This window comes from Eschrichtius robustus, chromosome 18 (assembly GCF_028021215.1).
Source record: "Eschrichtius robustus isolate mEscRob2 chromosome 18, mEscRob2.pri, whole genome shotgun sequence".
Lineage (NCBI taxonomy): Eukaryota > Metazoa > Chordata > Mammalia > Artiodactyla > Eschrichtiidae > Eschrichtius > Eschrichtius robustus.
Genome location: NC_090841.1, coordinates 24502978 through 24524677, shown reverse-complemented (window position 1 = coordinate 24524677; position 21700 = coordinate 24502978). Strand labels below are relative to the sequence as shown.

Genomic DNA, 21700 nt, shown 5'->3' with positions numbered 1-21700 from the left:
TTTAAACTAATTTTTAAGATAGTTTTTTTCAGCCTTGGCAAAAATGATCCTGAAATTTATCTGGAAAAATTAAATTTGCAATCATAGCAATAAAAAAATCCTAAAAAAAAGAAAAGAAATGAGGGAAAACCAGCTTCCCCAAATATTAAAATATATCATGAAACTACAGTAACTAAAACAATTTGATTGAGTCCAGGAAAAGACTTACTACATGGAAACACAGTTTACCATAAGTTATTGTGCTAAACCCTTGCAGGAGAGATAGTTCAATGAATGATGATGGACTAGCCAACTACTGTGAGAAAAATTAGGACAAGATCCTTTATTTTTATATCAAAATAAATTTTATAGAGCCCTAGGATTTGAATCTAAAAGATGGAACCATAGAAGTTTCCAAAGGAGGCATGGGTAAGCTTATTGATAAACTTGGAATGAGGAAGGTCCAGAAATCATAAAGGAAAAGGATTAATAAAGTTGGCTGCATGAAAATTCAAAGCTTCAATTGGGGAAAAAAAAAACTTAAAAAAATGTTTATGACATACATAGGCTAATTCAATTATTCTTTTATTCAGTCATTCAACAATATCTGAGTGCTTATTATGAGGCAGGCTTGGATCTACATGACGGGGAAACGATAATGAACAAGATAGATGAGATCCTTGCTCCTTAAAAGTTTATATTCTAGAAAAAAGGAAGCCCATGAATAAGTGAGAAAAATATCCGCCCGTAATCCTATGCAGAGGATTAAACACACTGTTGTGAGGCTCAGTGGCTCAGTTCCTATTTTAGATGGAGTCTCAGGGAAGGCCTGAGTAGGTAGCTAAAGACCTTATATAAACCAACAAGGAAAACACAACCACCAAACAGAAAAAGGCCAAGGATAGGAGGAGGAAGTTGGCAGGTAAACTACAGACTGCCTGTAAATTAAAAATAGTCATCATCTTCACACATAGTCAAAGAAATATAAATCAAAACAATGAGATAAAATTTTTCTTCTATCACAGTGAGAGAAACTAGAAAAGTTTGATAGAGAATCAGGTACATCCCAGCACTTTGGTGGAGTGTCTAAGTTAATAAAAACTAATTTAGTTTTTGGAGAGCAATAAACATCGATATGTAAAATGTACACATCCTTTGCAGAAGTGTTCAAAGATATGTATAAAAGGAGAGGCATACTTGTATTATTGAAACAGTAAAAGTTCAGGAGAAAGTCTTAATGCACATTAACAAGGACCTGGCACAGTAAGGTAGACCATCCACACAACAGAATACTATGCAGCAGTTACAAAGAATTAGATAGACTGAGGGGGGTGCCTATGGTGAGATCTCTAAGACACATTAAATAATAAAAGTCAGGTTCAGAGCAATTTTGTGGGGGACTCTTCCATGTAAATAGAAAAGATACACATACATCCATTTTAACTCATATGCCGGTGTACATCATATTTTAGACATTTTTATGGTAAACCACATACTAAAATGCTAACTGTAACTATCACTGGAGATAAAAGCATAGCGAGTAGATAGGCAGAGGAAGGAAACTTTGATATCATAAATAGTGTTTGTTTTTTAAATTTTGAACCACGTGAATATATTACTTCCTCAAACCATCAAGAAGGTTTATCTGTGTAGGAGACCATTTCTGTTTCTTTATGCTTTCCTTTATTTAAAAATCTCAAAGGATATACAGTTGTAATGTAAAAGAGCAAAATACTACATCATGAGGCCAAGGACTGTCAGGGAAGAAAAAAGAGGACGGGAAGAGAATAGCACGCAGCATCCTGTTACAGAGGCAAGGACAGGGGAGAGGAGAAGATAGAGCAGGAGGGAAGGGTAAGGGAACTGATGAGGCATCACCATGCAAGACCACTGCTCCAGGTGGCAGAAGCGGGGGCTCTAGCTCCACTGCACTCAGGATTATTATTCTATAAGCAGCAAACCATATTTACTAGGGAGAGGCTGCTTTTCCTTTGGTGCCACAAAGGATTATTTCAACTAATTAATTTGTTCTGCTGAACTGACAGCCACTACAGATGCATCTGCATGCTTTATAAGCATATTCCTGGTTCACTGATGCGGTTCTCACACGTAAGTGCAATACCTCGTTGGATAGATACAAAATAAGTCATTCCTGTTCCAAGGACTGAGCTTTGGACATTGAGAAAATCAAAACACTCTAAGCCAGAGGGACATGACGCACAGCATCTGAGACACTGTCAAATCTTATCTCACTCAACACAAATTTGTGAAGCACCAACCGTTTTCCAGACACCTGGATTCAGGCTGAAGGTACAGATGCAAGGAAGACCCAGCTCCAACCTGAAGGAAATCACAGTATAATGAGAGAGACAGACCCAGAAACAACTGTGATACAAAACAAAAAGAAATGCATTACTGAATACAAGTTCAAGCAACATGACACGGGAATATGAAGGAAGGGATGCAAATGAGAGACAAGGAATAAATATTCCTGAATGTTTGACATTTTAAGTGCATCCATGAAGGCTCCCAGGGGAAAGAGTGTGTGTCTTCTCACTGCTCTGCTCATCTCCCTGCATTCAGACAGAGCTCCATACAGAGAAGGTACTTAAGTACTAGGAAAAACAAAATATCATCTTGGAGATGCCAAGAGCAGAACCTCCTGTAAACACTGGCCAAGTTGTGTTTGGTAAATGAGGACAACACTGCAAACGGTGCCACTTTCTGTGCCCACCCTGCCAGGATTGCTCTCACTGGAGGAAGGGCTGCCAGGGATCAGTGCTGGGGGCCCAAGCTAACGGCAAGAAGGAAAAGGGTCACCATCTCCTGCTAGAGGTTATAGAAATCACTTCTCTGTGTTGCAATTTACCAAAGGCTCAACTATACAACAAACAGGCGTGCTCAAGCCTGGATGCTTGAGAAAGCTGATGAGTTTAAAGGCATGTTCCAAAGCAAGGCTGTAGTAACTGGAGACTAGGATAGGGTCATTTTAAAATCATGTTTGAATTCCAGTGGGGCATGTTCTGACATGGTTCAGCTTGACTGCTTTATGTAAACATTAAAGTGCCATCACACGGGAAGGACATACTTCTCCCAGGAGAGAGTGTTCTCTCAACTCAACAAGAGGAAAAGGATAATAGAAGCAGGAGAGTTAATGCCATGAAGTTCAAGAACCCCTACTTTGAATGATTTTTAAAATGATTTTAAAACAGGAGAAGAGTTTGGGGCCGGGGACAGCTTAGAGGAGTCTTGGTTCTGTGGCTCCCCACAGTAGTAACTTTGCTCAGAAGGACAAAGATGTCCTTGGCTATGAGAAAAAGTGGAAATGACCTCAAAATATTGAGAGGAGACCAACCAAATCCAAGGAAGTAAATACTCATGGGTAAAGTAGGAGAGTGAAAAAATAGCATTAATGTGTACTCCTTTCTTACTAGTTATTGTTAATTCTATCATTTTAATATAAAGAAACTTTCAGCTGTCTGAAAAGTCTACTATTGTAGACTTTCAGCTACAATAGTCATTGAATCACACAGCTCTCTATCTCCCACCCATAAATACTTCCTATTAAATTTCTTCTAACTTAAAAAATTTTTTAAGAAATTAAATTTCTTTCTAACTTAAAAAAAATTTTTTTTCTTATAAAATTTACTTATACATTGTCAAAAATGTAGAAAGTACAAAAACTATGAAGGAAAACATAATAATCACTCATAAAAACCCTCCACCCAGAGATAAGCTCCTTTAACGTGTCAGCATATTTCCTTCGTTTCTTGATTTACATACATACAGAAATTATAACTGCTTATCACCACCTCGAGTCACATTTACAAGCTTCCACATGCCAGGCATTAGGATAAACTCTCCACGAGCTCTCTCTCACGTAATCTTAGAAACAATGTCATGAGGTAAATAACATCACTATCATCCATAACAGATGAGGTTTAGAGAGACGAAGTAATCCACACACAAAGTACCATAAGAAGAGGTGGGCTTCAAAACTCACCCAGACTCTATTTTATAATCTTGCCTTTTTTCAGTTTCGCATAGGTGAGCATATTCCTACGTCATTAAAACACAGTAGTGATTGATGCACTGTATTCCAAACTTCAAAATCTTCAAATCCTCTACTGCTGAACAAATTGTTTCACATTTTCCATTAAGATGATTTTAAAAATAAACACTCTTATATAAACAACTTGTGTGCATCTCTGATTATTTCCTCAGAATAGATGTATACCTTTTAGATCTAATACTTTTATATTTAGGAAACTCTTTAGAATTTGGTATCATCAGATAGCCCTTCAGTTCCCCTTTTACCAGCAGCAGTACAAGGGAGTCTGTAATGTTTTTTAATAGCTAATAGTGTAAGCCCTCCTTGCACCAGCAAACACACAAATTATCTGTATTTTTATAAAACTTCTTGTTTAATCTTGTGCTTATTCTCCCAGTTGAAGTGTAGATATAGTTTTTCAAACTACATCAAATTCCATTGAGATATTTATTGGAATTCCATTTAATCTCTAATTAATTTGGATAGAACTGTAGTTATTACAGTATTGATTTTACCACTCAGGGGCATCAGCCATCTCTACTTTATTCAAATTGACTTTAATGGATCACAGGAAAGTTCTCACATTTTCTGCGGGGTTTTTTAGGTTTGGGGGGTTTGGGTGGGTTTTTTTTTTTATGGATTGAGCAATTTTTTTACATAGTTGCTTTTTAAATCTTATTTTATTTTATTTATTTATTTTACTTTTGGCTGCATTGGGTCTTTGTTGCTGTGTGCGGGCTTTCTCTAGCTGCAGCGAGTTGGGGCTACTCTTCGTTGCGGTGCACGGGCTTCTCATTGCAGTGGCTTCCCTCGTTGCGGAGCATGGGTTCTAAGCATGCGGGCTTCAGCAGATGTGGCACGCGGGCTCAGTAGTTGTGGCGTGCGGGCTTTAGAGCACAGGCTCAGTAGTTGTGGTGCATGGGCTTAGTTGCTCCATGGCATGTGGGATCTTCCCGAACCAGAGCTCAAACCCGTGTCCCCTGCATTGGCAGGTGGATTTTTAACCTCTGTGCCACCAGGGAAGTCCCCATAGTTGCTTTTTGATGAGATCTTTTTATCCCCTATTTTCTAATTAATTTTTTGCTAATATTTGAGGAAGTTGTTGATTCTTATATAAATGTTTTATAACCAACTCTAACTCCATTTGTTCTAAGCATTTTTCAGTTGATTCTCTTGGGTCGTATGGGCAGATTGCTGTCATCTATAAATTACTTATTTCCAATAATTAGACAAACTCCTTTTTTTATTTTTGTCTTATCAAGTTGACTAAAACAAGTCCCAAACCTTGTTCCATGCAAAACTGAAGGTTTTTTCCCCTTCACTAAAAAGAGTTTTTCGTCAAATAACATTGAGAAGCACTAGGTTAGAATTTGCAGAACAACACTGGTTAGTGGTAGGGTTTGCAAATACCCTTATGTTGTTCACTATTCTAATATTTTCCCACTGACATTAATGTTGGTTATTGCTTTGGAAGACTATATATATGTATATTAAGAGAAAAAATTTTATTTCTAGCTCACTATGTTTTTTTTAATTGACAGATTTTAACTTACCAATGCCCATTTTTTACAACTACAGAGGTAGTCAAATTCTTTTTCTCTCATGACCTATCATATTTGCAGTGATATGATATTAAAAGTTATAATATATAGCTAGTCATCTTTGCATTCTGAGAAAAAACCTTACTATGTCTTGGTAAATTATTTAAGAGAAAAAAAAATCCCATTAGTTAGAATTTTCTTTCAGACGTTAATCTCTATAAATCTGTGTGTGTGTGTGTGTGTGTGTGTGTGTGTGTGTGTGTGTGTCTGCTCCCTTTAAAAGGTTGTGACATCATGGGGATGATAGTTAAATAATATTAATTCTAATTCTAAAGTATTTCATCGTTTTCCTTTCTCTGAAACAATTCATAGAACATAGAAAAAAAATCTGTTCCTTGAAAATTCTAATGAACTTGCCTGGAAAATTATCCACGTTTAGCTTGTTAAGGAGAAGTAATTCTCAGAAAATTTTAGAAATCACTCACATTTTCATTTGTCTTTAATTCTTTGAATCATTTTAGAGTTTTACATTTTCTCATAAAACCATTCACTCAATCCACATATTCAATTCATTAGTATAGTATTATCTATAGTAATATAAACTTAATCTTTTCTAAAACTGTGGTTCTAGCCCCTCATTTCTACTGTTGTGTAGAAACAGTAGAAATGCAGTTGTGCATTTTTACTAATCTCTTCTTCATTAGACTTACCAGAGATCTGTTCATTTTGTTGACCTTATCAAAGAACAAGCTGTTGGATTTTTATAACAGCTGTTTCTTGAAGTTTTGTTATTAATTTCTGTTCTTAATTACTTCCTTCAGTATAGTTTTTTGTTCTTGTTCTAAATTCTTAGGCTGGATACTTAATTCATTTCTGTTTTGAGTACTGATTGGATTTAAAGTTATGATTTTTCTTTCTCTGAGTAGAGCATCTCAGGGTACAGCTTTGAATGCATTCCCCATAAAGTTCTCTCATCATGATTTCTAATGTATTGTATGATAATTTTCTGTCATTGAATAATTTAAGTATGTTCTCATTTTTTGGTTTGTTTTTACTTTCCAAATGACTATATAAAATCAATAATCATGCAAAATCAGTAAGTGCAGTCAGCCTATCAGAAAAAAAATTTTGAATTCCTAGAAGGTAGAAAGGAGACAAAATAAATTATATGGAGAAACAAGCATGCAGGATAAACCAGGGCTGAGTTAGCTGTGTTTCTGAAGGAGCTCTGGGAGGCAGTCATGAAGATGACCAGTTGGAGAACTACACTGAGATGAGCTTGGCAGTGGGCTCTTCCCCTCCCACGCTTGCGTACATAGCAGCAAGCACTGACACAGCCCCTTGGGTAACAGTGAATGGAGGAAGGGTGTCTGAGCTCAGAGAAACAGGACAATGTCCCAATACCTGCTGACTTTAGGAGAACAAGAGGCTGTCACATGGAGAAGACAGGCTCCTGTATATCTCACTTGACCGTGTGCCCAGAGAAACATGAGGAGATAACCAAGAATCACCAAACATTCGAGAAAGAAAACTACACAAGATAAAACTTAAAATGGAAAGGGAAAAAAGTACTGCTAAAATAGTAAATAGAAAATTTTAATGGTTGTATAATTACCATCAATGAAGAGATCAGAAAGACTACTGCACTTATAAAGCAGAACGTGGCTATGAAAAAGTAAGTCAGCAACCTTGGTAAACAAATTTGATGCATGTGCCAAATAAGCAGAATGGACACTTATGAAGTAACATAGTGAGCAGGATGATCTAGCTCAAGGTTTCTTCCAGAATGCAATGGAAAAGTCCAAAGAGACAGGAAGTATAAGAAAAACGATTAAGAGAGAGAACAGATCTAGAACTTCTGAAACCCACTTGATACATAACCCAGAAATGGAGAGAAGAGACAATACAGGGGAAGAAATGTGAAAGGAAAATAGAAATTTCCCTGAACTGAAGTGAGACTTATATTTTGAGTTTAAATAGGCCAACCAAATATCATACAAAATGTGAAACAAAAACACTGTGAAATTTCTTACAATGGGGAGGAAAGGAGAGGAGAGAAAAGAGGAAAAATAAATAAATGCAACAGAAAATTCAGAGTCAAGAAAATAAAAAACAGAAAGCAAGAAAGAAAATGTAGTTAAAAAGTAAATTATGTAGGAGGAGCAGAGTCAAGATGGCGTACTAGGAGGACGCAGTATTCGAATCTCCTCACAACTAGGGCACCTACCAGGCACCAGTGGGGTACCACAGACATCTAAGGGGACAGGAGGAACCCCCAGCAACCGGATAGGATGTGGGGCATAGGAGGAGTGAAGGGGGAGGAGAAGTGGAGGTGGGACGGGACTGGTGCCCCTGAGGGGCGGCTGGGGGAGGGAAAGGCATCCCACGCCCAAAGGGGTAAATGGGGAACCATTGGGAGAGCAGAGGATCAAAAGGGAGCGTGGCCAGGTTTCCACTGCCCATTTGGGCCCCCAGGAACCTGCTGAGATCCTGGGCCTGATCCTCTGCCCACCTATGCCTCCTCCAGCCGCACAGGTCCTGAGGGAGTGGGAGGGAGGGAAGGGGGAGCAAAAGTAAAGGACAGACCTCCAGGACCGGCACCCCTGAGGGGTGGCTGGGGGAGGGGAGGAGTTACTGCACCCAGCGGGACCCACCCACAGTTAGGGGTCCAGCGGTGATGGGGTAGACCCTGGGGGACATGGTAGGGGAGGGGCACGAAGGAACGGAAGGGAATGGGGGCAGTGCTCTCCCTGTCCATTAGTCACCAGGAAGCCTGTTGGGCTCCCAGGCCTAATCCTCTGCCCTCAGAGCCTCCCTCCTGCCGCACAGAGCAGAGCCCCACCCCTACACACACACCCAGGGCCCCACCCCTACACACACCCCAGGGCCCCACCTCTGCACTCTGAGACCCCCTCCAATGCGCTGGGGCTAAACCCCACCCACACAACCTCACTCAGCGCCCTACCTCCAAACTCCGGAACTCCACACTCCAGAAGCCCTCCTTTCGACATCTGGCCTTTCCCCTTACGTGCAGGTCCTAAGCAGAGGCCCTGCCCCATGATTCAACGTCACCCCGACTAGGCCCTGCCCCCTGCTAAAATGTCACCCCCCCACCCGCCTAGGTCCCACCCCACCCAAAACCCCACCCCTGCCTAAGTTCCACCCCCCCACCTAAACTCCACCCCCATAGCCAAGGCTTCTTTTTTTTTTTTTCCTCTTTTAGATTGGGGTTCTGTTTTACCTTGTTGATTCATTGTTGTTGATTCTTTTATATTTTTATTTTTCCTAATAAATCTTTTACTTGTCTAATTTTATTTAATTCTTTATACTTTGTTATTGTACTCTCCTTTTGGCATGTTCCCGCCCCCGTTTTTTGTTTTTTTGTTTTCTTTTTTCTGTTGTGGTTTTATTTTACCTTGTTGCAGTTGTTTCAATTATAGTTTTATTTTTCCTAATATATTTTTTATCTTTCTAATTTTATTTTGTATTTTAATTCTTTGATATTGTACTGCTTTTTTTCTTTCTTTCTAACTTTTTTTTTTTTTTTTTTTTTTTTACAACACCATGAGGCTTGCAGGATCTTGGTTCCCAGGCCGGAGGTCAGGCACAAGCTCCTGTGGTGGGAGCTCCAAGTCCAAATTGCTGGACTAACAGAGAACCTCAGAAACCAGGGAATATCGATCGGAGTGAGGCCTCCCGGAGGTCCTCATCTCAGCACCAAGACCCAGCTCTATCCAACTGCCTGCAAACTCCAGTGCTGGATGTCTCAGGCCAAACAACCATAAGACAGGAATACAGCATCACCCATCAAAACAAACAAAAAAAAAATGAAACAACAAAAAGATACGTTACAGAAGAAGGAGCAGGGTAAAAACCTACAAGACCAAATAAATGAAGACGAATAGGCAACCTACCTGAAAAAGAATTCAGAGTAATGATAGTAAGGATGATCCAAATCTCGGAAACATAATGGAGAAAATACAAGAAACATTTAACGAGGATCTAGAAGAACTAAAGAGCAAACAAACAGTGATGAACAATACAATACCTGAAATTTAAAATACTCTAGAAGTAATCAATAACAGAATAACTGAGGCAGAAGAACGGATAAGTGACCTGGAAGATAAAAGGGTGGAAATAACTTCCAGGGAGCAGAATAAAAAAAAGAAAAAAGAATTGAGGACAGTCTCAGAGACCTCTGGGACAGCATTAAATGCACCAACATTCGAATTATAGGGGTCCCAGAAGAAGAAGACAAAAAGAAAGGGTCTGAGAAAATATTTGAACAGTTATAGTCAAAAACTTCCCTAACATGGAAAAGGAAATAGTCAAGTCCAGGAAGCGCAGAGAGTCCCATAAGGATAAACCCAAAGAGACACACACCGAGACACATATTAATCAAACTATCAAAAGTTAAATAAAAAGAAAAAATGTTAAAAGCAGCAAAGGAAAAGCAACAAATAACATACACGGGAATCCCCATAATGTTAACAGCTGATTGTTCAGCAGAAACTCTGCAAGCCAGAAGGGAGTGGCAGGACATATTTAAAGTGATGAAAGGGAACAACCAACAACCAAGGTTACCCTACCCAGCAAGGATCTCATTCAAATTCTACAGAGATATTAAAACCTTTACAGACAAGCAAAAGCTAAGAGAATTCAGCACCACCAAACAAGCTTTACAACAAATGCTAAAGGAACTTCTCTAGAGAGGAAATACAACAGAAGGAAAAGACCTACAAAAACAAACCCAAAGCAATCAAGAAAATGGTAATAGGAACATACATATGGATAATTACCTTAAATGTAAATGGATTAAAAGCTCCAACCAAAAGACACAGACTGGCTGAATGGATACATAAACAAGACCCATACATATGCTGTCTACCCACTTCAGACCTAGGGACCCATACAGACTGAAAGTGAGGGGATGGAGAAAGATATTCCATGCAAAAGGAAATCAAAAGAAAGCTGGAGTAGCAATTCTCATATCGGACAAAACAGACTTTAAAATAAAGACTATTACAAGAGACAAACAGGGACACTACATAATGATCAAGGGATCAAACCAAGGAGAAGACAGAACAATTGTAAATATTTATGCACCCAACACAGGAGCACCTCAATACATAAGGCAGATGCTAACAGCCGTAGAAGGGGAAATCGATAGTGACACAATCGTAGTAGGGGACTTTAACACCCAACTTTCACCAATGGACAAATCATCCAAAATGAAAATAAATAAGGAAACACAAACTTTAAATGACACATTAAACAAGATGGACTTAATTGATATTTATAGGACATACCATCCAAAAACAACAGAATACACTTTCCTCTCAAGTGCTCATGGAACATTCTGCAGGATAGACCATATCTTGGGTCACAAATCAAGCCTTGTTAAATTTAAGAAAATTGAAATCGTATCAAGTATCTTTTCTGACCACAACTCTATGAGACTAGATATCAATTACAGGAAAAAAACTGTAAAAAGTACAAACACATGGAGGCTAAGCAATACGCTACTAAATAACCAAGAGATCACTGAAGAAATCAAACAAGAAATAAAAAATACCTAGAAACAAATGACAATGAAAACACGACAACCCAAAACCTATGGGATGCAGCAAAAGCAGTTCTAATAAGGAAGTTTATAGCAATACAATCCTACCTCAAGAAACAAGAAACATCTCAAACAACCTAACGCAATTAGAGAAAGAACAAAAAAAAAACCCAAAGTTAGCAGAAGGAAAGAAATCATAAAGATCAGATCAGAAATAAATGAAAAAGTAATGAAGGAAACGATAGCAAAGATCAATAAAACTAAAAGCTGGTTCTTTGAGAAGATAAACAAAATTGATAAACCATTAGCCAGACTCATCAAGAAAAAAAGGGAGAAGGCTCAAATCAACAGAATTAGAAATGAAAAAGGAGAAGTAACAACTGACACTGCAGAAATACAAAGGATCATGACAGATTACTACAAGCAACTATATGCCAATAAAGTGGACAACCTGGAAGAAATGGACAAATTCTAAGAACAGCACAGCCTTCTGAGACAGAACCAGGAAGAAATAGAAAGTATAAACAGACCAATCACAAGCACTGAAATTGAGACTGTAATTAAAAATCTTCCAACAAACAAAAACCCAGGACCAGATGGCTTCACAGGCAAATTCTATCAAACATTTAGAGAAAAGCTAACACCTATCCTTCTCAAACTTTTCCAAAATATAGCAGAGGGAGGAACACTCCCAAACTCATTCTACGAGGCCACCATCACCCTGATAGAAAACCAGACAAAGATGTCACAAAGAAAGAAAACTACAGGCCAATAACACTGATGAACATAGATGCAACAATCCTCAACAAAACACTAGCAAACAGAATCCAACAGCACATTAAAAGGATCATACACTATGATCAAGTGGGGTTTATCCCAGGAATGCAAGGATTCTTCAATATATGCCAATCAATCAATGTGATACACCATATTAACAAACTGAAGGAGAAATACCATATGATCATCTCAATAGATGCAGAAAAAAGTTGTGACAAAATTCAACACCCATTTATGATAAAAACCCTCCAGAAAGTAGGCATAGAGGGGACTTACCTCAACATAATTAAAGCCATGTATGACAAAGCCACAGCCAACATCATTCTCAATGATGAAAAACTGAAACCATTTCCTCTAAGATCAGGAACAAGACAAGGTTGCCCACTCTCACCACTGTTATTCAACATAGTTTTGGAAGTTTTAGCCACAGCAATCAGAGAAGAAAAAGAAATAAAAGGAATACAAATTGGAAAAGAAGAAGTAAAACTCTCACTGTTTGCAGTTGACATGATACTATACATAGAGAATCCTAAAGATGCTACCAGAAAACTACTACACCTAATCAATGAATTTGGTAAAGTAGCAGGATACAAAATTAATGCACAGAAATCTCTTGCATTCCTACACAACTAATGATGAAAAATCTGAAAGAGACATTAAGGAAACACTCCCATTTACCATTGCAACAAAAAGAATAAAATACCTAGGAATAAATCTACCTAGGGAGACAAAAGACCTGTATGCAGAAAACTATAAGACAATGATGAAAGAAGTTACAGATAATACAAACAGATGGAGAGATATACCATGTTCTTGGATTGGAAGAATCAATACTGTGAAAATGACTGTACTATCCAAAGCAATCTACAAATTCAATGCAATCCCTATCAAACTACCAATGGCATTTTTCAGAGAATTAGAACAAAAAACTTCACACTTTGCATGGAAACACAGAAGACCCCGAATAGCCAAAGAAATCTTGAGAAAGAAAAATGGAGCTGGAGGAATCAGGCTCCCAGACTTCAGACTATACTACAAAGCTACAGTAATCAAGACAGTATGGTACTGGCACAAAAACAGAAATATAGATCAATGGAACAGGATAGAAAGCCCAGAGATAAACCCACGAGCATATGGTCACCTTATATTTGACAAAGGAGGCAAGAGTATACAATGGAGAAAAGACAGCCTCCTCAATAAGTGGCTGGGAAAACTGGACAGCTACATGTAAAAGAATGAAATTAGAACACCACCTAACACCATATACAAAAATAAACTCAAAATGGATTAAAGACCTAAATGTAAGGCCAGGCACTATAAAACTCTTAGAGGAAAACATAGGCAGAACACTCTATGACATATATCACAGCAAGATCCTTTTTGACCCACCTCCTAGAGAAATGGAAATAAAAATAAACAAATGGGACCTAATGAAACTTCAAAGCTTTTGCACAGCAAAGGAAACCATAAAAAAAGACAATCCTCAGGATGGGAGAAAATATTTGCAAACGAAGCAACTGACAAAGGATTAATCTCCAAAATATATAAGCAGCTCATGAAGCTCAGTATCAAAAAAACAAACAACCCAATCCAAAAATGGGCAGAAGACCTAAATAGACATTTCTCCAAAGAAGATATACAGATTGCCAACAAACTCATGAAAAGATGCTCAACATCACTAATCATTAGAGAAATGCAAATCAAAACTACAATGAGGTATCACCTCACACCAGTGAGAATGGCCATCATCAAAAAAATCTACATAAATGCTGGAGAGGGTGTGGAGGAAAGGGAACCCCCTTGCACTGTTGGTGGAAACGTAAATTGATACAGCCATTATGGAGAACGGTATGGAGGTTACTTAAAAAACTAAAAATAGAACTACCATATGACCCAGCAGTCCCACTCCTGGGCATATACCCTGAGAAAACCATAATTCAAAAAGAGTCATGTACCACAATGTTCACTGCAGCACTATTTTCAATAGCCAGGACATGGAAGCAACCTAAGTGTCCATCGACAGATGAATGGATAAAGAAGTGTGGCACGCATATATATAATGGAATATTACTCAGCCATAAAAAGAAATGAAATTGTGTTATTTGTTGTGAGGTGGATGGACCTAGAGTCTGTCATACAGAGTGAAGTAAGTCAGAAAGAGAAAAACAAATACTGTATGCTAACACATATATATGGAATCGAAAAAAAAAATGGTTCTCATGAATCTAGGGGCAGGACAGGAATAAAGACACAGACGTAGAGAATGGACTTGAGGACAAGGGGAGGGGGAAGGGTAAGCTGGGACGAAGTGAGAGAGTGGCATGGACATATATACACTACCAAATGTAAAATAGCTAGTGGGAAGCAGCTGCATTGCACAGGGAGATCAGCTCAGTGCTTTGCGACCACCTGGAGGGGTGGGATAAGGAGGGTGGGAGGGAGATGCAAGAGGGAGGGCATATGGGGATATACATATGCATATAGCTGATTCACTTTGTTATACAGCAGAAACTAACACAACACTGTAAAGTAATTATACTCTGATAAAGATATTAGAAAAAAAATTAAATTATGTAGCAAGAATATGTGCAAATACACTAGCAATTCCAATAAATGAGAATATATTAAAAGAGACTGCAAACTTGGGTAAAAGAAAAAGCCATTTTTGTCACTAGAAATCTAATTTAAGCCAAGTGACACACAGGGGTTAATATTAAGTGATGGAAAAAGAAATTGCCACATAAGTTCTAACAAGAAGGATGGCAGAAAAATATATTAGAATCAGACAAAATTAAAAGGCCAAAAACATGAAGCCAAAAATCACTAAATGGGAAGAGTAGTATATTACATATTAATAAAAATCTGTACTGAAAGGCAGGCTTCTCATAAGTCTCATTGGTTGGGACTACTTCCCATATCAATGGCTGAACCAATCATAGTTAAGGAGAACAGAATTTCCTTGATCATTTAGACCATTTGCAAATGGATCCCTGGACTGACTTCTTGGAAACACAGGCCATGCTAAGTAGGATGAATACATGAAGGAAAAAAACAGGGTTTTAGGAGAGAATTAGGCAATTGACAATATTTGATACACCACTCTGAAGTTATCACAACACAATTTTTTCTTGTGTAGCATTAATTACTACCAAGTGATTAATCACTATAAAATAAAAGTGCAATGTTTTTTATCTGTCTCCTTTTAATTGTCCATCTTCTCCATGAAAAAGTAAAATTCAGGAGAGCAGGGACCTTGTCTATCCTGTTTCTAATTGGAGCTCCAGCATCTTGCAGAAGGCTCAGTACAAAATAGGAGCTCAATACATGTTTGTTGAGAGGATGGATGGATGGATGGATGGATGGATGGATGGATGGATGGATGGATGGATGGATGGATGAATACTGGGATGGATTATTCTGAGATAGATCAACCAGAATAATAAAGTAAAAAAAAAAAAGCCAGAAAAGGAAAGCTTAATATGGTGTTAAATAATGTCAGAGTTACAGGGATAGAGGAATTTCAAAAAGACCACTGAATTGAATGTTCAGAAGGGATTTTACCTGTAGAGAGCAGTTTCAGTAAGAACATTTATGAATATAAACCAGAACATAAAGCATTAAGGACAAAGTGGGCAATAAAGGTGTGATTACAGTAATATTACCTTTGTCTTTTTTTTTGGGGGGGGGGTAGAAGCAGAAAAGGTGTTAGCTCTGAGGATAGCAGAATCAAGGAAGGAGTTGGTTGGCTTCTTCATTTAGAATGGCAAGAGTCAGCATGTTTGTTGACAAAAAATGTAGTAGTCAGTGGAGAATATACTGAAGGTATAGGTTGGAAAGGGAATTGTAAATAAATTTCTAGAAGAGGGAATTGAATCAAATGTAAAATACTGAGAAGTTAAACTTAAGGAAGAACCTACTGTCCCCAGAGACCAGCGTAATGTAAGAATGTGAAAGTCAGGGACATACAGGGCAGGATCAATGTGCTGTCACCTCAACTTAACCTAGAGAATCTACTTTCCAATTACTCCACAGCAGGTGTTCAATAAATACTTGTTGAATGAATGGAATGAACAAACACATGAATAGACGCAGTGATACAAATGTGTTATTTTCTGTATCTTCCTACCATAAACATGATTTTTTTTTAAATTTTACTTTATTTATTTTTTTATACAGCAGGTTCTTATTAGTCATCAATTTTATACACATCAGTGTATACATGTCATTCCCAATCGCACAATTCATCACACCACCATGCCCACCCCCCTGCCGCTTCCCCCCTTGGTGTCCATACGTTTGTTCTCTACATCTGTGTCTCAATTTCTGCCCTGCAAACCTGTTCATCTGTACCATTTTTCTAGGTTCCACATATATGCGTTAATATACGATATTTGCTTTTCTCTTTCTGACTTACTTCACTCTGTATGACAGTCTCTAGATCCATCCACGTCTCAACAAATGACCCAATTTCATTCCTTTTTATGGCTGAGTAATATTCCATTGTATATATGTACCACATCTTCTTTATCCATTCATCTGTCGATGGGCATTTAGGTTGCTTCCATGACCTGGCTGTTGTAAACAGAGCTGCAATGAACATTTTGGTACATGACTCTTTTTGAATTATGGTTTTCTCTGGGTATATGCCCAGTAGTGGGATTGCTGGATCATACGGTAATTCTATTTTTACTTTTTTAAGGAACCTCCATACTGTTCTCCATAGTGGCTGTATCAATTTACATGCCCACCAACAGTGCAAGAGGGTTCCCTTTCCTCCACACCCTCTCCAGCATTTGTTGTTTGTAGATTTTCTGATGATGCCCATTCTAACTGGTGTGAGGTGACAGCTCATTGTAGTTTTGATTTGCATTTCTCTAATAATTAGTGATGTTGAGCAGCTTTTCATGTGCTTCTTGGCCATCTGTATGTCTTCTTTGGAGAAATGTCTATTTAGGTCTTCTGCCCATTTTTGGATTGGGTTGTTTGTTTCTTTAATATTGAGCTGCATGAGCTGTTTATATATTTTGCAAATTAATCCTTTGTTGATTCGTTTGCAAATATTTTCTCCCATTCTGAGGATTGTCTTTTCGTCTTGTTTATGGTTTCCTTTGCTGTGCAAAAGCTTTGAAGTTTCATCAGGTGCCATTTGTTTATTTTTGTTTTTATTTCCATTACTCTAGGAGGTGGATCAGAAAAGATCTTGCTGTGATTTATGTCAAAGAGTCTTCTTCCTATGTTTTCCTCTAAGAGTTTTATAGTGTCTGGTCTTACATTTAGGTCTCTAATCCATTTTGAGTTTATTTTTGTGTATGGTGTTAGGGAGTGTTCTAATTTCATTCTTTTACATGTAACTGTCCAGTTTTCCCAGCACCACTTATTGAAGAGACTGTCTTTTCTCCATTGTATATCCTTGCCTTCTTTGTCATAGATTAGTTGACCATAGGTGCGTGGGTTTATCTCTAGGCTTTCTATCTTGTTCCATTGATCTATATTCCTCTTTTTGTGCCAGTACCATATTGTCTTGATTACTGTAGCTTTGTAGTATAGTCTGAAGTCAGGGAGTCTGATTCCTCCAGCTCCACTTTTTTCCCTCAAGACTGCTTTGTCTATTTGGGGTCTTTTGTGTCTCCATACAAATTTTAATATTTTTTTGTTCTAGTTCTGTAAAAAATGACATTGGTAATTTGATAGGGATTGCACTGAATCTGTAGATTGCTTTGGGTAGTATAGTCATTTTCACAATATTGATTCTTCCAATCCAAGAACATGGTATATATCTCTCCATCTGTTGGTATCATCTTTAATTTCTTTCATCAGTGTCTTATAGTTTTCTGCATACAGGTCTTTTGTCTCCCTAGGTAGGTTTATTCAAATGTGTTATTTTCTGTATCTTCCTACCATAAACATGATTCTTCTTGTTTTCTTAAGGTAAACCACTGAAGTGATAAGGAGTAACAGACTCTACCAGCCAGGAAATGCCTCCAGGGGACATTTTCTAACAACAACAGACTGAGCAAAAAGGGAGAGAAGCAAAAAGAAGGTAAATATCCTTATGTATTCTACCCTTATTGAAGTCCCTAGTGATGGAATTATCTATACGCTCATGATTCATTTTACTGAAAGCTTCAGCAAGCAAAGGGAAATAATTTATGTTAAAAAAATATGTTTAATCAGTAACCAGAAAATATGTATGTATCAATATTTGTCTAACTCCAGAAGAAAAACAAGATTAAGAAATAAAAAGCTTAATTTTCACTGTTTAAAATAACTGCTCAACCTGAAAATTAAATCCCAGATCTGATTTTCTAATCTGTTGAGCATTCTCTTTGTAAAATGTTCTACTTTTAATGGTTTTTACATTCTAAATATATACACCAAACTTTATAAAACACTATTTAAAATTCACTAAAAGTTATTTTAAAGTAAATTGTACGTACACTGATTTCATAACACTCCCCTCAGTATCTAAGTACCTCAGGACCTAGGAATAAGTTAAGAGATCACAGAAACACTTCATGTGATTTAACAGACATTACTGAAAATACAACATGAGTGTATACCAGATTTAGTTTCCACATGCTAATTACTAGAATCTTACTGTAACGTTGCTTCTTTAATTGTAGATTTCAATATGAGGCCTTTGTCAAAAGAAAAAAAATTTTTTAAACACCAAGGGATAAAAATGTTTCATGGTTTTTTTATTGCTTATATAGTAGCTTAATAACTAAATTGCCAACTTACATTATTTCTTTCAACAATTTAATTACTACGTACTATGCACAAAACAGCTCAGTGACACAGTCATTTATATTGTATGCTGGATGAAATTATGAATGAGTAAGAAATTGACCACTTTGGGGAGGAAGGTAGCACTCAAAAGGGTCAAATTACAGCAACGACAATTAGTACATATTTCATAATATGATTTCCACACACAATTGCTATAATAAGTTACCTTGTGCAACAAAGACATAAGGGGAAAAAAACCAAATTAAACGAAATCGAGGAACTCAGAATGGGAGTTAGAATTCAGTTAATTGTATAATTGAAGAAACAGATTTAAGAGATATTCTGGAAGAGGGCTTCCCTGGTGGCACAGTGGTTAAGAATCCGCCTGCCAATGCAGGGGACACGGGTTCAAGCCCTGGCTCGGGAAGATCCCACATGCCATGGAGCAGCTAAGCCCGTGCGCCACAACTACTGAGCCTGAGCTCTAGAGCCCATGAGCCACAACTACTGAGCCCATGTGCCACAACTACTGAAGCCCGCGCGCCTAAAGCCTGTGCTCCACAACAAGAGAAGCCACCACAATGAGAAGCCCGCACACTGCAACGAAGAGTAGCCCCCGCTCACCGCAACTAGAGAAAGCCCGTGCACAGCAACAAAGACCCAACACAGCCAAAATTACAAAAAATAAATAAATAAATTTATAAAATAAAAAAAAAAGATATCCTGGAAGAAATGACAGGATATCACCACAAACACAGCAAGAAAAAAGTTGGAAAATAAAAATGATGGGGAATATAATGGTCTTCAACTAGCTGAATAATTTATTTTGCTTTTTTAAAGGACCTGGAATGAAGTGGCCCCTTGGAGTTGACTCCCATCTTCCCCATCACTCCCAGCCCTTGTTGAGGAGCCTCTGGCACCACTGAGCCTACATATCAAAGGCAGGTATGACCATCAAGTCACAACACTGTTTTCAGTTACATGCCAGAAATTTCATATTCTAATAAGGATTACCCTTTAAGTACTTTTCTTAGGAGGTTCTGTATTCATTTCACTGATTTCTGTTGCTCGTTTTATTTGGAATTTTATGTTTTGTTTGGAATGCCTCACATATTTGTATATGTGTAGAGTATCCTTACTTTTCATTCTATGTATATTTTTAGATGAACATTTAAGCCAGTTTCATGATTTTGTATGCCTGCTTTGTTTGTTATGCATTATAGTAGTCTCTGGACACTATTTGCAATATCATATATCTTTGGTTTAAAAAATGGCAGTGGCATTGGTTATGTTTTGTAGATCATAAGTTCCCAAGTGTTCTATCATCTTCTCCATGAGATGCTGGCACCAACTATAGCAGACACATTGTAGCCCCTATGAGGCTAAGTAGCATGAGAGTTTTGACCAGAAGGAGCTACCACACCACCATACTTTTAAAACACACTCACATCTCACCATTTTTAACACCTGTGGGGTTTTTTTATCATGATTTTCACGTATGTAGGTATTTCTGTTCCGAAACCCTTCAAAATTATCTAGTACCCCAAGCAAATAATTAGCAGTGGCTAATTGGGTCTTTGAATACCTTCTGGCGGTGTTCATCCTTCATCTTTTGCAATTTTTTACTTCCTTCCCTTATAGAATCCATATAAGCCTGTCTTCTGGCCTGTAATGGTATATGGAAAAAAAGCATCACAACAATGTACTGGTCTGCCTGTCATGGGTCTGGTTCTAACAAATTAACCTCATACTAAGCATATAGTAAGCTCTCCATATACAGTTGCTTACTGAGTGATTTATGCATATGTCTGCAGACGCCCCTTGGGATATACAAAAAGAAGGTGAGTACAAGCACAATCATCCAGCATATTTTAAAGGATGATCTAAATGTTTGTTTCAGTAAGCTTTAAAAATATCCCCTCAGAGATAATCAACATAGTTTATTCTTTCTAATGAGAAGGATTTGAATCAGAGGAAAGTTAAATATATTTTTCAAGAATATTCCAACTAGCTGGTAAATATCAGAGGCAAGCAATGGTGACACTGACATCGGAAGCACTGACATGTCTACTGCTCATTAATGCTATCCTATTAAACAGCATGTCAGCTGCTGATTGATACCATGTAATCCCAGAGATGCCTTTCTCTCTAGGTCTTTGCATCCCTAATCTGTACCTGAAGCTCACTTCTGTTCCTGAGAGGGAAAGCAAAGCCTGTTCAGGAGCACAGGAGCCATCATTTCTGGCTGAATTAGGACCTCAAGGGGGAGCCTTGGAAGAGCCAGCACACACGGTAAGATGTCCTTCAGTCCCAGTGACCCTCCACGTCAGGGTTCCCCCCATGGGTGCAGAGACCATGTGTGCTGGAATTTATGAGATTTCAAGTATTCTATCTGTTCATGTCACTTTCTCTCCCTCACATTGATTTGTAGCCCACCCTCTGTAAGGCAGAGAGGCCAGCCTGATAAGTTAATGCATAGGAAATCCATTGTTCTCATAAAACTACCAGCAGCATCATGGCAGCAGGTGACATATTTCAGGCCTAGTTCTTTGGACTAATAATCCATAAAGCTTATGTAGCCTGATCCCCCCTTTTCTCTTACCATAATTTTTCTCAAGCACTTCTTAATTCATTCCCCCATTTCTGTCACTATAAAACCCATAGTCCATCAAATAATGAGAAGCACTTGCCAGAAAGGGAGAGAGGCTCTCAGAATTGTATCAGCTATAGCACTACCAATTAGAAAGGTGGAGCTCCAGATGTGTTCAGAAAGCCCACATGTATCCAAACCCTGCTACATTAGACAGGCACACATATCCTAGGACTTTGTTGTGTCCATATCCTGAAGACAAGGGGACTGTGGTAAGATATAAAGGAGGGCGAGTCATTCTCCAATGAGCCCTTCTTTTTATATTAGAGAAGGCTAGTTTTTATCACAAATATTCCATACAAGATCTGAAAGGTGGGAAGGGGGCCGGGGGCACATCTTATAGTCAAGGGACTAAAATAAGGAGTAAGATAGTTAAAGCAGATATGATGACTTTATTGAGGAACCTATTT

General features: G+C 38.0%; 1 protein-coding gene and 1 long non-coding RNA gene across 4 annotated transcripts in view; one reads left to right on the top strand and one right to left on the bottom strand.

Moving 5' to 3' along the window:
- Window positions 1-21700, bottom strand: part of EPSTI1 (epithelial stromal interaction 1) — a 102444-nt gene that overhangs the window by 17990 nt on the left and 62754 nt on the right. Inside the window, exon 8 of one of the 2 annotated variants that reach the window (XM_068526487.1) lies at window positions 20226-20306. The exons of the other annotated variant lie outside the window; for it this stretch is intronic. Coding sequence (XP_068382588.1) covers window positions 20226-20306 — 81 coding nt within the window. The remainder of the gene's footprint in view (window positions 1-20225; window positions 20307-21700) is intronic. 2 annotated transcript variants of the gene reach the window in all.
- LOC137751810 (uncharacterized) overlaps window positions 1-21700 on the top strand; it is an 80607-nt gene that overhangs the window by 25096 nt on the left and 33811 nt on the right. For both annotated transcript variants that reach the window (XR_011070966.1, XR_011070965.1), the window contains exons 2-4: window positions 17840-17951; window positions 19481-19585; window positions 20793-20932. This is a non-coding gene — a long non-coding RNA (uncharacterized lncRNA). The remainder of the gene's footprint in view (window positions 1-17839; window positions 17952-19480; window positions 19586-20792; window positions 20933-21700) is intronic.